The 13,701-nt window shown below is 53.0% G+C and overlaps 1 protein-coding gene across 6 annotated transcripts in view; it reads right to left on the bottom strand.

Moving 5' to 3' along the window:
* CARD14 (caspase recruitment domain family member 14) overlaps positions 1–13,701 on the bottom strand; it is a 36,565-nt gene that overhangs the window by 5,475 nt on the left and 17,389 nt on the right. For 4 of the 6 annotated variants that reach the window (XM_070483762.1, XM_070483759.1, XM_070483763.1 and 1 more), the window contains 12 exons: positions 13,466–13,585; positions 12,732–12,857; positions 12,099–12,248; positions 10,353–10,469; positions 9,729–9,871; positions 9,492–9,586; positions 7,780–7,840; positions 7,369–7,561; positions 3,126–3,252; positions 2,557–2,794; positions 1,463–1,526; positions 582–696 (listed from right to left, as the gene is read on the bottom strand). In XM_070483762.1, coding sequence (XP_070339863.1) covers positions 582–696; positions 1,463–1,526; positions 2,557–2,794; positions 3,126–3,252; positions 7,369–7,561; positions 7,780–7,840; positions 9,492–9,586; positions 9,729–9,871; positions 10,353–10,469; positions 12,099–12,248; positions 12,732–12,857; positions 13,466–13,585 — 1,549 coding nt within the window. Of the gene's footprint in view, positions 1–132; positions 472–581; positions 697–1,462; positions 1,527–2,556; positions 2,795–3,125; positions 3,253–7,368; positions 7,562–7,779; positions 7,841–9,491; positions 9,587–9,728; positions 9,872–10,352; positions 10,470–12,098; positions 12,249–12,731; positions 12,858–13,465; positions 13,586–13,701 lie in introns of all 6 variants that reach the window. The other 2 variants (XR_011493968.1, XM_070483761.1) reach the window with 2 other exon arrangements.

The following is a 13,701-nucleotide window of genomic DNA, read 5'->3' as shown; positions in this document are numbered from 1 at the left end:
TCCCTCCTGCCCGGGTCCCTCATGCCCCTCCCTCATCCTTCAGGTCGAGCTTCTCTTCTCAACAGCCATCTTATATTATGCACTTAAAAAACCTTTTAAGAAGAAGAAGAGAATAAACCCAGAACAATTTACCTTACTCTCAATTCACTTCTGCTCGCCTTCATTGCGCGGTTTTCCCTGTTCAGGGGCCTGCGCCGTGCTGCCCTGTCTCTCACGACCTCGTGCCCTCACCAGTAGCTGCCTGAGGGGCCAGCTAGTTTGTATGACGTGGGGCGTCTGCACAGTTTCAAGTGTTTTCTCTTCTGAAAGGACTGCTGTCAATCTAATCGTGCCAGTGGCTTTGGACCACTTTTAGGGGCAGATCACAGAAGCAGGACCATCGGTTTAAAGGACATTAAAGATGCGCAGCTCCATTGCTCTCCAGAAAGGTGCGTAGGCCTCGGTTATGATTCTTAAGACACGGATTCTGGCCTAAAGGAGTGGTGGCATCACCCTGACCGAGCGGACCAACCAGCAGCAGCTCCCAAGGATCCTCGCCCGTGTGGAGCCAGCGGCCCCTCCACCAGCTGCACCCGCCTCACCTTCCGCCCTGCTGGGGTCTGGCTGGGCCCAGTCGAACGACGAGCACAGAGGGCTGGCCTTGGTTCTGTCCACACTGACGATGCGGACCAACTTCTGGGGTCCCCCGGAAGACGGCTAGAGGGAGGAGAAAGAATGAGGAGGAGTCATCGTCACACGGGCCTGGGGGCAGGCACCTACCCCACCAGCAATTCCAGGCTGGCCCCTGGACCTTCAGGCTGTGCCCACTGAACAGCCAGGAGGCCCAGTGCCAGGGGGTGGGAGGCGAAGGGAGGCAGGAGAGGGTCCTGAGGCAGACAGAGCCCCCGAGCAGGGCGCCCTACCAGCCAGGCGTCCACAGTGAGGGCGGGCTACATATGGCAGGAAGGAAGAGTAGGGGCCCTGAGCCTAGCTCTGCCAAGACCGGGGGGGGGCGCCCCAGCACCTTGCTCAGGGACGGCGGAGTGTTCTGTGGCAGGGAGCACAAAGGTGCCCGGCCTCAGAGGGAACAAGGATGGGGGGCAGACGGACAGGCAAAAAGGTTGAACTGGGAGCCTGACGGAGAGAGCGTACGTGACGTGCCTGCACCTAGAAGAGCTTGCAGGCTGGTGCGGTGTGCAGACCCAGGTGAAGGTTTGGACGGCCCACGGGGGAGAGAGCCTTCACGTCAACCCCTCACATCAGCAGCCTCCACCCTCAACAAAGACCCCCGAGCTAGTCCCCGTCCCGCTTCCAGCCCACCCCAGGTGGGGCCAGGACCCCCAGGGCGGACAAGAGGTTCATTAGGCTCTCCTCGCAGATGTTGTGAGCCGGGGAGGAAGAAGGCCAGGGGAGAGAGGTGGAGCCCACCCAAGGGGACCCTGCCTCCAGGATTGGGGCTGCCCGGGCCAGCCCGCTGTCTTACCTTGCGGGGGACAGTGCTCTGCTGAGCCATGTCCTGGAGGAGGGCGATGAGCAGCTTCTGAGCCCTGCACAGAGGAGGACAGCCCCCACCCAGCTGCAAGGAGAGCTGGAAGGAGAAGTGGGCCCCTGCCCAGCGTTCCAGAACACCCCCGCTGCCCCAGGCCGCGGTCGTCCACCCGGGCGGCCCCTGCAGTCCCCTGGGGCTTTTAACTGTGAAGCCTCAGCCCACCCTGCAGATGCCAACTGAATTGCTCTGCGATGGGACCCAGGTGACTCAGTGTGAGCCTGGGTTGAGGCCACCGCTCCAGAACCTCGCTCCTCCCAGTGCGGCCTGTGGTCTTCAGCCTGGCATCACTGAGAGAGCATGCTGGGAATGCAGCATCTCAGGCCTCTCCCTACACCGGCTGAGTCTGACCTCAGGCAACTCGGATTTGCAATGAGGCTTGAGAGCTGTGGACGAGGCCGCCTGCTGTGTGCACTGTGGTTGGTCTAGAACACGGTTCTCAGCAGGGAGAGTGTCCAGGGAGAGTCACCACTGTTCCAGTTGTCCCAGGACTGAGGGTTTCCCAGGACCCAGGACTTTCTGTGCTATAACCAAGACAGTCCTGGACAAACCAGGATGACTGGTCACCCTATCCCCAGGGGACACTGGCAGTATCTGGAGACATTTTTGGTTGTCACAACTAGGGGGCAGGGAGACTACTGGCATCTAGTGGACGGGGGCTCCACATTCTACAGTGCCCAGCAAGGCCCCCGTGACAAAGAGTGAGCCAGCCCAAAGGTCAGCAGTGCTGAGGTTGGGAAACTCTGGTCCCAAATGCTCCTGAATGCTCCCGGACTGAAGTCCATCCCTTTTCACAAAAAAAACTCCGTCCAAGCAGTGAACGTGGTGGGTAGCATGTTGGGGATTCCCCCTCTTTGGGGCATCTCATCACTCCCACCCTCTAATCCTAGGCAGCGGAGAGAAGCTTCTGGAAGACCATTCTTGCTCCCAGCAGGAGGGGGTGCCCCACCCTAAGCAAAGCAGGTGATGTCCCCCCGGGCAGCTCCCTGGCCCTCTTTGGAGCGGTGTCGGGGTCCAAGGCAGCAGCTCACCGTGAATAGTTGGGGATGGTGCCGTGCTCGGTGCCCTGTGTGCTGTATGGGCCAACACGGTGGGCGTGCCAGCAGCTGCGGCCCTGGAACCAGGTGTCAGTGACGTGCAGGATGTCATTGCAACGCACCTGCAGCTCCCCCTCCGCCTGTCCCTCCATGGCCAGGTTGACTCGGATGTAGAAGGAGTCCCCTGAGGTAGCCACTTTGGCCTCTAGGTCTTGGACCAATTTCTTATAACCTGATCAAGGAGAACATGAAGACAGATAAACCCAGGGCTGTGATCCCACACAAGGAAGGTTCTAGAATATGAAAGTAGGAAAGAAAGAAGGAACCCCTTCCCCCCCCAACAAAGTCTGAGGAGCCATCCTGGTGCCGGAGTCAGTGGGTGAGAGGTCCCCAGCTGCCTCGGGGGCCTCCACACACTCGGGGCGCAGCCTGGCTGTCTGGGCTGGGCTGGGCTGTGAGGACTGGCTTTGGCACAGCCAAGGGTTCAGGGAGAGACGGGACTGGGTGGTGAGCAAGTCTCGAGAGGTAGTCTCATGGGAGGAGAGGCCGGGGCCAGTGTGTACCCTCGGTGTTGACCTTCACAGACAGGCAGCAGAAGCCATTCACCCTCCGGAGAAGTCCAACCGCCTGCTCCAGGGTCATGCCCTCCAGGACGGCCTTGAAGGAGGGCTCCGTTGCTTCATAATCCACCTGAGGGCAAATCGAAAGGGTCTGCCTCATTTGACCATGATGCTGCCGCCACAGTCTGAGTACAGACGTGTACCCCTACAGTAGGACCCACTCGCCCTTCCCAGCCACTCACACGAACCCATCAGAACCTTTGTCATGGGCCTTGTATTGGACATCTTGATGCAGAGCCTCCAAGCTACACACATTCCTGCCCCGAGAGTCAACTACCAGCCCTTCCCCAACATGCTACGCACCAAGATCTCCGCTGAGAGTGGAGCTTCTGCTCTCCAAAATGGACCTCCATTCTAGAGCATTCTGGATCTGGGTTTCTCAGCTTGGGACTATTGACATTTGGGGCTGGATCATTCTGTGCTGTGGGGGCATCCTGGGCACTGCAGGATGGTTGGCGGCATCCCCAGCCTCCACCCACTGAAAGCCATGGCAACCCCCCGCCACCCCTTCCCCAGCAGTGAAGGCCCACGCCACAGGGCTCTCACTGTCCATGCCGTTCATCCCCTGGGCTGCTTTTAGTTTAGGAGAGTACACATTTTTATAAGGAGGAAAAGAATAAGGTATGTTTTTAACACAGTTAGAACTGAATTGGCCCCATTCGGAGATCGGGACTGTCTCCCCAACATCATAAAGGAGCTCGGTTGCTTTAACCACGATGTACGCTGATGGTTGAGAATCTCAAGAGGACCGTCAGAAATGTAATGACAGGCTTTTGTCTCGTGTGGAGTGGAGAACACAGGGCAACACTTACATCAGGAGCTTGAGGCGTGGTCATTCAAGATACAAGAATGAGGCTTAGCTAGAGCACGGCCCGTCCCCGGGGAGAGGCCAGTGGGGTTCTCGGGGCTCCTGCCCGTGGGGCACAGCCCCTCCTTCCTCTGCTCAGAGCTCACCGTCACCCCCTACTTCCACCTCATCCCCAGTCTCCTCCTGGGGGAACGGGGCAAACCTCAGGAATGGGGTGACGCCTATTTTGTGAATTTCCTGCTATTTTTTAAAAGCTTGAAGTTTAACAATTCTGCTTTTAGGCCATATCAAAGTCACATCCTTGCCCATGTATTCACGTAATGATAATTGGTTAAGTTGTACATTTTGTTTTCTGCAGTTTAATGAACATTTTATGATAAAAAAGTTTTGAAATATGGCCAAAGTGATTAATATGGTATATTTCATGTTATGCATATTTTAATGCACATACACAGAGTGACAATAAGATCATTACGGAAAAAAAAGAGCCCCACAGTACAACAGCCCTGTGGCCTTATCAAAGGATCCCTGGGTCGGACACAGGGATGGTTCAACATCCGCAAGTCAATCAACATGATACACCACATCAATAAAATGAGGAACAAAAACCACATGATCATCTCAATAGATGCAGAGAAAGCATTCGACAAGATCCAACATCCATGTATGATAAAAACTCTCAATAAAATGGGTATAGAAGGAAAGTACCTCGACATAATAAAGGCCATATATGACAAACCACAGCCAACATCATACTCAATGGGGAAAAACTGAAAGCCATCCCTCTGAGAACAGGAACAAGACAAGCGTGTCCACTCTCACCACTCTTATTCAACATAGTACTGGAGGTTTTGGCCAGAGCAATTAGGCAGGAAAAAGAAATAAAAGGAATCCAAATAGGCAATGAAGAAGTGAAAGTCTCGCTGTTTGCAGACAACATGATCTTACAGATAGAAAACCCTAAAAAAATCCATCAGAAAGCTACTATAGGTAATCAACAATTATAGCAAAGTTGCAGGGTACAAAATCAACATACATAAATCAGTAGCATTTCTATACTCTGATAATGAACTAACAGAAAGAGAACTCAAGAACACAATCCCATTCACAATCGCAACAAAAATAATAAAATATCTTGGAATAAATCTAACCAAGGAAGTGGAAGATCTATACAATGAAAACTACGAGACTTTCCTGAAAGAAATCTCTGACGACATGAAAAGATGGAAGGACATTCCACACACATGGACTGGAAGGATAAACACAGTTAAAATGTCCATACTACCTAAAGCAATCTACAGATTGAATGCAATCCCAATCAGAATCCCAATGACATTCTTCACAGAAACAGAACAAAGAATCCTAAAACCATATGGGGAAACAAAAGACCCCGAATTGCTAAAGCAATCCTGAGATTTTAAAAAGAACAAAGCTGGAGGCATCACAATCCCAAAATATACTACAAAGCTGTTGTAATCAGGGGCCGGCCCCGTGGCCGAGTGGTTAAGTTCGCGTGCTCTGCTGCAGGCAGCCCAGTGTTTCGTCGGTTCGAGTCCTGGGCGCGGACATGGCACTGCTCATCAAGCCACGCTGAGGCGGCGTCCCACATGCCACAACTGGAGGGACCCACAATTAAGAATATACAACTATGTACCAGGGGGGCTTTGGGGAGAAAGAGGAAAAAAATAAAATCTTAAAAAAAAAAATAAAAAAAGCTATTGCAATCAAAACAGCATGGTACTGGTACAAAAAGAGGCACACAGATCAATGGAACAGAATTGAAAGCCCAGAAATAAAACCACACATCTATGGACAGCTAATCTTCGACAAAGGTGCTGAGGGCCTACAATGGAGAAAAGAAAGTCTCTTCAACAAACAGTGCTGGGAAAACTGGACAGCCACATGGAAAAGAGTGAAAATCAACCATTCTTTTACGCCATTCACAAAAATAAACTCAAAATTGATCAAAGACTTAAAGGTAAGACCTGAAACCATAAGGCTTCTAGCAGAAAACATAGCCAGTGCACTCTTTGCCATCAGTCTTAAAGGGATCTTTTCAGACACCATGTCTTCTCAGACAAGGGAAACAATAGAAAGAATAAACAAATGGGACTTCACCAGACTAAAGAGCTTCTACATGGCAAGGGAAAACAGGATTGAAACAAAAACACAACCCACCAATTGGGAAAAAATATTTTCAAATCACATATCTGACAAAGGGTTAATCTCCATAGTGTATAAAGAACTCTCAGAACTCAACAACAAAAAATCAAACAACCCAATCAAAAAATGGGCAGGGGCCACATGAACAGACATTTCTCCAAAGAAGATATATGGATGATCAATAGGCACATGAAAAAATGCTCACCATTACTGATCATCAGGGAAATGCAAATCAAAACTACACTAAGATATCAGCTTACACCCGTTAGAATGGCTAAAATAACCAAGACAAAAAATAACAAATGTTGGAGAGGATGTGGAGAAAAGGGCACCCTCATACACTGCTGGTGGGAATGCAAACTGGTGCAGCCACTATGGAACACAGTATGGAGATTTCTCAAAAAATTAAAAATAGAAATACCATATGACCCAGCCATCCCACTACTGGGTATTTATCCAAAGAACTTGAAATCAGCAATTCAAAGAGACCCAGGCACCCCTGTGTTCATTGCAGCATTATTTACAATAGCCAAGACGTGGAAGCAACCTAAGTGCCCATCGACTGATGACTGGATAAAGAAGATATGGTATATATACAATGGAATACTACTCAGCCAGAAAAAATCATCCCATTCTCAACAACATGGACAGACCTTAGGGTTTTATGTTAAGCGAAATAAGCCAGATAGAGAAAGACAAACTCTGTATGACTCCACTCATATGTGGTAGATAAACAAACTCATGGACAAAGAGAACAGATTAGTGGTTACCAGGGGGGAGGGGGGCGGGGGTTGAGCACAAAGAGTGAAGTGGTGCGCCTATAATATGACTGACAAATAATAATGTACGACTGAAACTTCGCAAGGTTGTAAACTATCATAAGCTCAAAAAAGATTCCTGGGTCAAAACTGCTGCGTCCCAGAAGGCTTCACAAACGCTGTGTCATCTAGCCGCAAGTCAGCTCACCGGCTCACCTTGCAGAGTTCTAGAATGGCAGGATAGGAGCAGGGTGCGGGGTCTCAGTGAGGGTCAGTGCGACCCTCTCTTCTAAATGAGTGTGACACTTTGCTTCACGTCAGCCCAAGAAGGAGCGTGGGCTACTCCAAGAACACGTCGTTGTCAAGTCTGTCTGAGGCTGCTGAGATTACCTGCCCCGCCGCCGACCCCACACCCAAGGGGATCCTGGGGGACACCAGGGGCCAGCGCCACACTCACCATCACAATCTGGGTGCCTGGGCGCAAGGCCATCTCGTCTGCCGCTGAACCCGGGGTGACCCCGTGAATGAAGATGCCCGTGAAGTTCCCACCGATGATGCTGATCTGCTCCAGCAACGTGTCCCCCTGGAAGGCCAGCACTGTGACCTGGCTCAGGATCTTGCGGGCTGGCCTCCGCCGCACTGGGACGTTGCTGCAGGGAGGGAGGTGAGGGAGCTCATGTGCGGCCCAGAGGAGGAGGTCAGGCCAGGCCATCTCCCCATTGGCCACCCTCCAGCCCCAGCATTCTGGAATTCTCCATCCCCTGCCGTGACTCCATCCCTGGAAAGGCTCCCACCTCCCAAGAGTGAGAGGATGCAGTCCTCACTCTGCATTGCCACCTGTTGGCCCTGATCCCCACCTGTCACTCACCTGGCTGAGACGTAGAGGCCCCCAGAGAATGGCTGCAGGCTGCTCTCGGACTCAGGAAGGTCTAGGAGGAATCGGAGGGCTGAGACACAGAGCCGGGCTGGCCCACGAGGTCACCACACTCCCAACAGAGCTCCTGCTCACCCAACAACCTTAGCGCCCCTCCCCCAGCCTCAGGCCCTGCTGCCCCGTCCGCCCTCTTCGCTGAGGCTGAGCTTCCTCTTCCTCCTCCCTTCCTCACTGCTCAGAGCCTCGACTCATCCTCCGCCACGTCGGAGAGCTGGCGGAGAGCTGCAGCTGCCAGGGTCTGACCCACATTGTGTCCTTTTGTGATATTTCAATGAGTTGCCAACATTTTACAACACAGGGAATCTAGAATCTGGACTTCTGGTGTCACTTGAGGAATCGAATCTGGTGTAACCTAGGCCTGCATTTCTGCATGGCAGCCATTGCCACCGGCCATCTGCTGCCTCCTGCTCACCCCAGGCCATGCTGCTGCCCAGATGGCCACGGTGGGCCTCTGAGTTGCAGTCCACAGGGTCTCTCCAAGCTCTGGCACTTTAACATGCAACCTTTGCGACAGACCGCACCCCACGCCCAGGCGGCAGCCTCCCTGGAGGTCCAGCGCTGCCCTTCTCACCTCGCAGACCGCCCATAAGAACCAGGAGCCGGTAGAGGGCTCACAGTTGCCTGCTCCAGGCAGCCCGTGCCCAGCTCCCAGGCCAAAATCCATTCGTGCTCACATTCAAAGCCAAATGAAATTAATTAGACACTCCTGATGTATTTGAGGTCAATTCCACTAAAAGCATATGAACCCGGGACATAACGCAGAGTCACCATGGAGGAAAAACAAAGAGCAAGAACCCTCCCCATTCGTGATCTCACAGGCAGGTGGGCTGTGCCTCGGTGGATCCCCTCAGATGATCACCGTTATACACAAAAACGCCGATGATTTTGCAAGAGATGCAGTTTCTAGTCATGAGACCCACAGAAAGCCCTGGGCCACCCGCCTACATGAGCCAGGGTGCAGAATAGCATGGGGTACATGCACCCCCTGGTGGCTGTGGGGTGAATTCCAGACAGGGTGCTAAGCACCTACTGTGTGCAAGGCCCAAGGCTGGGGGCAGATGTGCAGGGTGGCAAAGGTGAGGAGGCTGTCCAGGAGGGGCCCGTGCCTCAAGAAGGAGAGAGGCCCAGTTACAGCACACACTTGGGGAATCAGCCACAAGAGCAAAGAGAAGGTTGCAGGTGCCAACAACTTGGAGAAGAGATGCTCCCAGCAGGTGCCTCGGCCAGGAGCAATGAGGACTTAAGCCTCTTGCCTTCTGATGTCACTGGGAGGCCTAAGTGTCCATGGGTCCCAGCAAGGAGGGACAGAGAGAGAGAAAATGTGTGTATGGAGCTGTCGGAATGTCTGTGCTGAGCTGGACAGGAGAAGAATGCAACTCCCTTAGCCTCTGGGTGAGAAACGGAAAGGATGCTTGGTGAACAGTGTACATCTGGGCGCTGGCTTGAACTGACAGGCAGCCTGGGTTTTCTCAGAGGCCCAGGGCAGCACAGTGGTCAAGTTTGCTTCTCTCCGCCCGGCCCGTGGAGAGAGGCCAGGGGTCTCCCCTGCCTCCCTGAAGATCCTGTCCTCGTTTCCCCTCTCGGCTCTGCCGGCCCAGCCCAGGGCAAGTGGGTGGCTGCAGAGGCTCGGCGTGTGGAGTGCTCACCTGCCCTGTCTACAATCTCATAGTCCAGGTCTGTGTCGCCTGTCTTAGCTCCCAGGCAGCTGCCCTGATCTTCCTCCAGGGTTTCCCGGAAGTCACTGCAAAGCATAAGAAGCAGCTTAGTCTGTACCGCCTGCTCCCGGTCTCCGACGCAGAGCTCCCAGCGTCCACCCGGCCCTTGCTCTAGGCTGGTGTCCCCGGGGAGTGGCCAGGGGGCCCCTGTCACCAGTCCCTCTCTACCTGCAAGACCAGGGGTCTTCCCGGAAGTTGTCTGCAGCCCGCTTGTACAGGGACTGCTGGCTGGGAGGCAGCGGGCTGCTGGAGCGGAAGCTGTCCACCAGCTCACGGCTGGACGTGGCGCTCAGGTCAGACCAGAGCTGGGACTGAGGAGGACAGGGCCGAGGTCGGAACGGGGCTCACACGGGAGCCCCCACGGACCTCCCCTGCTGCCCCACTGTGTCAGGGAAATAATAAGCCATAACCCCTAACTGGCAGGGCAGCGGAGGAGAGAGGGAGGGAAGGCGGAGCCAGGTCACATCAAGTTAGCACCTACTATGTGCTGGGCACGCTATTAGCCACTTTCTGTTTTACGGGACTCTGTTCTCACGATCAGTCTATACGGTGGGCAGTATTGTCCCACTTTACACACAAAGCAGCTGAGGCCCAAAGAGGCCAAGTTACTGGCCAGCAAGGGTCACGTGCTGACAGCTGTACCGTGCAAGTGCTGAGCACGGTGCTGGGGTACCAGTGTGCATGTAGATCTGAATGCAGCCCCTCATCCACGTATTTCTTCAGCACCTCCTGTGTGCCAGGCCCCCTTCTGTCCCGGTCCACCCCCAGCAGTAGAGGAGGCACCGGCCGTACCTCGGCAGAGCTGAGGCAGCTGCAGTTGCCGTTGTCTGGCGGGCAGATGGCAAACATGCGCACCAGCCGCTGCTTCCCCCTCGGACAGGGCTCCCTGGCCCCCGCTTCCTGCTTGGGCTGCCAAAGACGGCCAGACGGGCTGGTTAATTCAGGAATGTTCCTTTGGATGCCCTTGGGCTTTCCACCAAGTCAGCCCACCCCGTCTCTACCCTCCTGGGCGGTTTCTTCTCATCGACCTCCAGGCAAAACAATTTATGTCCCCTCCTCCATGACTGGGACCCCCAGCGCTGTAGGAGCTGACCACCATGGAGACGGAAAGCCACTGGCTTGGTGAATGGCGCTTCATTTCTTTTACAGAATATATGTGGTTTTTTACTGGCTATTCAAATAATATATACTATATGGATAATATATATATATGCTCCACATAGAATATTGGGGTGAAAACAGACAGATAAGAGAATAAAATAAACTCAACAACAAAAAAATCAAACAATCCAATCAAAAAATGGGCTGGAGACATGAACAGACGTTTCTCCAAAGAAGATATATGGATGGCCAATAGACACATGAAAAGATGCTCATCATCGCTGATCATCAGGGAAATGCAAATCAAAACTACACTAAGATATCACCTTACACCCATTAGAATGACAAAAATATCTAAATCTAATAGTAACAAATGTTGGAGAGGTTGTGGAGAAAAAGGAACCCTCATACACTGCTGGTGGGAATGCAAACTGGTGCAGCCACTATGGAAAACAGTATGGAGATTCCTCAAAAAATTAAAAATAGAACTACCATACGATCCAGCCATCCCACTACTGGGTATTTATCCAAAGAGCTTGAAGTCAGCAATCCCAAAAGTCCTATGCACGCCAAGGACTTTTGCAGCATTATTTACAATAGCCAAGACGTGGAAGCAACCTAAGTGTCCAGCAACAGACGAATGGATAAAGAAGATGTGGTACATATATACAATGGAATACTACTCAGCTGCAAAACAGAACAAAATCATTCCATTTGCAATAACATGGATGGACCTTGAGGGAATTATGTTAAGTGAAATAAGCCAGTTAGAGACGGATAATCTCTGTATGACTCCATTCATATGAGAAATTTAAAAATGTGGACTAAGAGAACAGATTAGTGGATACCAGGGGAAAGGTGGGGTGGGGGGTGGGCACAAAGGGTGAAATGGTGCACCTACAACACGAATGACAAACATTAATGTACAACTGAAATCACACAAGATTGTAACCTATCATTAACTCAATAAAAAAAAGAGAATAAAATAAAATTCACCCACACTCAGAAACTGCACAGTTAGCATTTTTCTGTCTGTCCATCAGTCTTTTTTCTGTGCACATATACATTTTTGGGGAACATGGTTGATGCGGGGAGGGGTGAGGGAGGAAGGGCTGGGGTCCCCACCAGGAGGGGAGAGTCTGACTATGCCCAGGTTCCAGGCATCTCTGAAGAGTTTCACCCGCACACCATGGGGCCTGGAGCTGGAGTTGCCAGCGGACCATAATCAGAGGTTTTGTCATCATTTCAGCTCTTTGGGAACATAGCTCCCTTCAGGCATGTGGTCTATCACCAGGTTCAGACATTAGACTGTCAAACATTTCACGGAGGCGTCAGCTCAAAGTAAGGCTGCCTGCATGGTTTCACACGCTGCTTTCTCCCTCATCGAACACCACACTCCAGCCCCGCCACCCCGCATCCGCGGCCCCCCACGCTTACCCCTGGCAGCGCCTCAGCCTGCTGCTGGCGGAGCTCCTGGCGCAGTTCGCAGACCTGGTCCATCAGCTCAAACACCTTCCTGCGGAGCGCGTCCTTCTCCATCAGGTTCTGAGAAATCTCCATCTGGGCTCCATCTCTCGCCGAGTAGGCCTGGGGACCGAGACACAATGGACGCCCAGAGGATAAAGAGGCCGAGCAGACAGGATGTGAGAGTCCCAGCCAGAGAAAGCAAACCTTTTCTTGTCTGCCTTTATCTTGGATGCATCTGGTGTACACTAAACACGAGCTCACTCCATGACGTACAAGCTTTCTGTTTGTTGACAATTCATGTAAACATACATGGTTTTAATAACACCCAATATGTGGGGTGAACACAAACATTTGTGCCAGAGACAAAAGGAGGCAGGATGACGCACAGTGAGCATGTGGATGACAGAAACCTCAAGTGGATCAAGGAGAGAGACCCCGAATCCAGAACCAGCTGCCATTGAGGGCGGGGCGACCTGTGTGACTTGGCCAGCCCTCGTCGCACCCAGAGGAGCAGAGAATCAGCCAGGGCAGGCACCTCCTGTTCTCTCTGAGCCCCTCAGCCCAGCACCCGGGCCAGCCCCCCGCCTCTGCTGGGGTAGGCACCTGGTCCCGCTCCTTCTGCAGCTCCACCACCTGGCTCTGCAGGGCGTTCATCTTCTCCTTGTAGATCTCACAGTCCACCTTAGTTTTCTGGAACTGGAGCAGGGTCTGCTCCTTCTCTTCCCAGTACTGGACAGAGGGGGAAGGTCACATGAAGCTCAGTGGCTCCGAGGCTGGGGCTGAGGATGGGATGGGGTTGGGGAGCCTCAGGGAGAGATAGGGGGCTGGTTCTAGGGTGAAATAAGGTGAATTCATGCTCCTTCTTAAGTGCTAGGTTTCCCAGTGCCTCTGCAGAGTCGCTGTGCGGACTGGATTTGAATTCAGGCGCCGAAAGAGGCAGGAGGGAGGCGTGCGCACTGCTTTGTTTAGTCCAATTCCCAAAGCGCGTGCGTGATTTCCCTCCTCCAGCCTCATTCTCCTCCTCCCTGTCCTCCCCTCGCCTTTTGTAGCAACTAAAGAGATCCTCTGCTCTCACCCTGGGGCCCCACATGCCTGAAATCACCCTGTGTTTTAATTGCTTGTCTGTCTGCCTGTTTTCTCACCACCCCACAAACTGGACGTGACCTCTAGTCTGGGAGCGTGAGCTGGTGCTCAATGCAGCTTCGAGGAAGGAATAAGTAAACAGACCAACACATTAGTTAAGCAAAATTGGCTTTAAGCTTTGTGTGGGTTGAAGAAGCTGTCTTCCCCCCCAGTCCCAGTGCAGCCCTGCCCGCGGACACAGCCTGAAGGCTCACCTGCTTTCGCTGCCTCTCGGCCGCTGCAGCCCGCTCCCTCAGAGAGTGGATGCGGTCCACCAGCTCCTGCTTGCTCTCCAGGGCCTCGTCCAGGTTCTGCTCCAGAATGTCCTTCTCCGCCTGGCGCAAAGAGAGGTGAGCCCAGGGACCCTGCCTGACCTCCGCAGAGGCCTCCCCGGGGAAGCATGCCCTTCACTGGTGCCTGGAGGACAGGCAGCAGGGAGCCTCAAGGCAGG

This window comes from Equus asinus, chromosome 13 (genome assembly GCF_041296235.1).
Source record: "Equus asinus isolate D_3611 breed Donkey chromosome 13, EquAss-T2T_v2, whole genome shotgun sequence".
NCBI lineage: Eukaryota > Metazoa > Chordata > Mammalia > Perissodactyla > Equidae > Equus > Equus asinus.
This window is presented reverse-complemented; position numbering and strand designations above follow the sequence as displayed.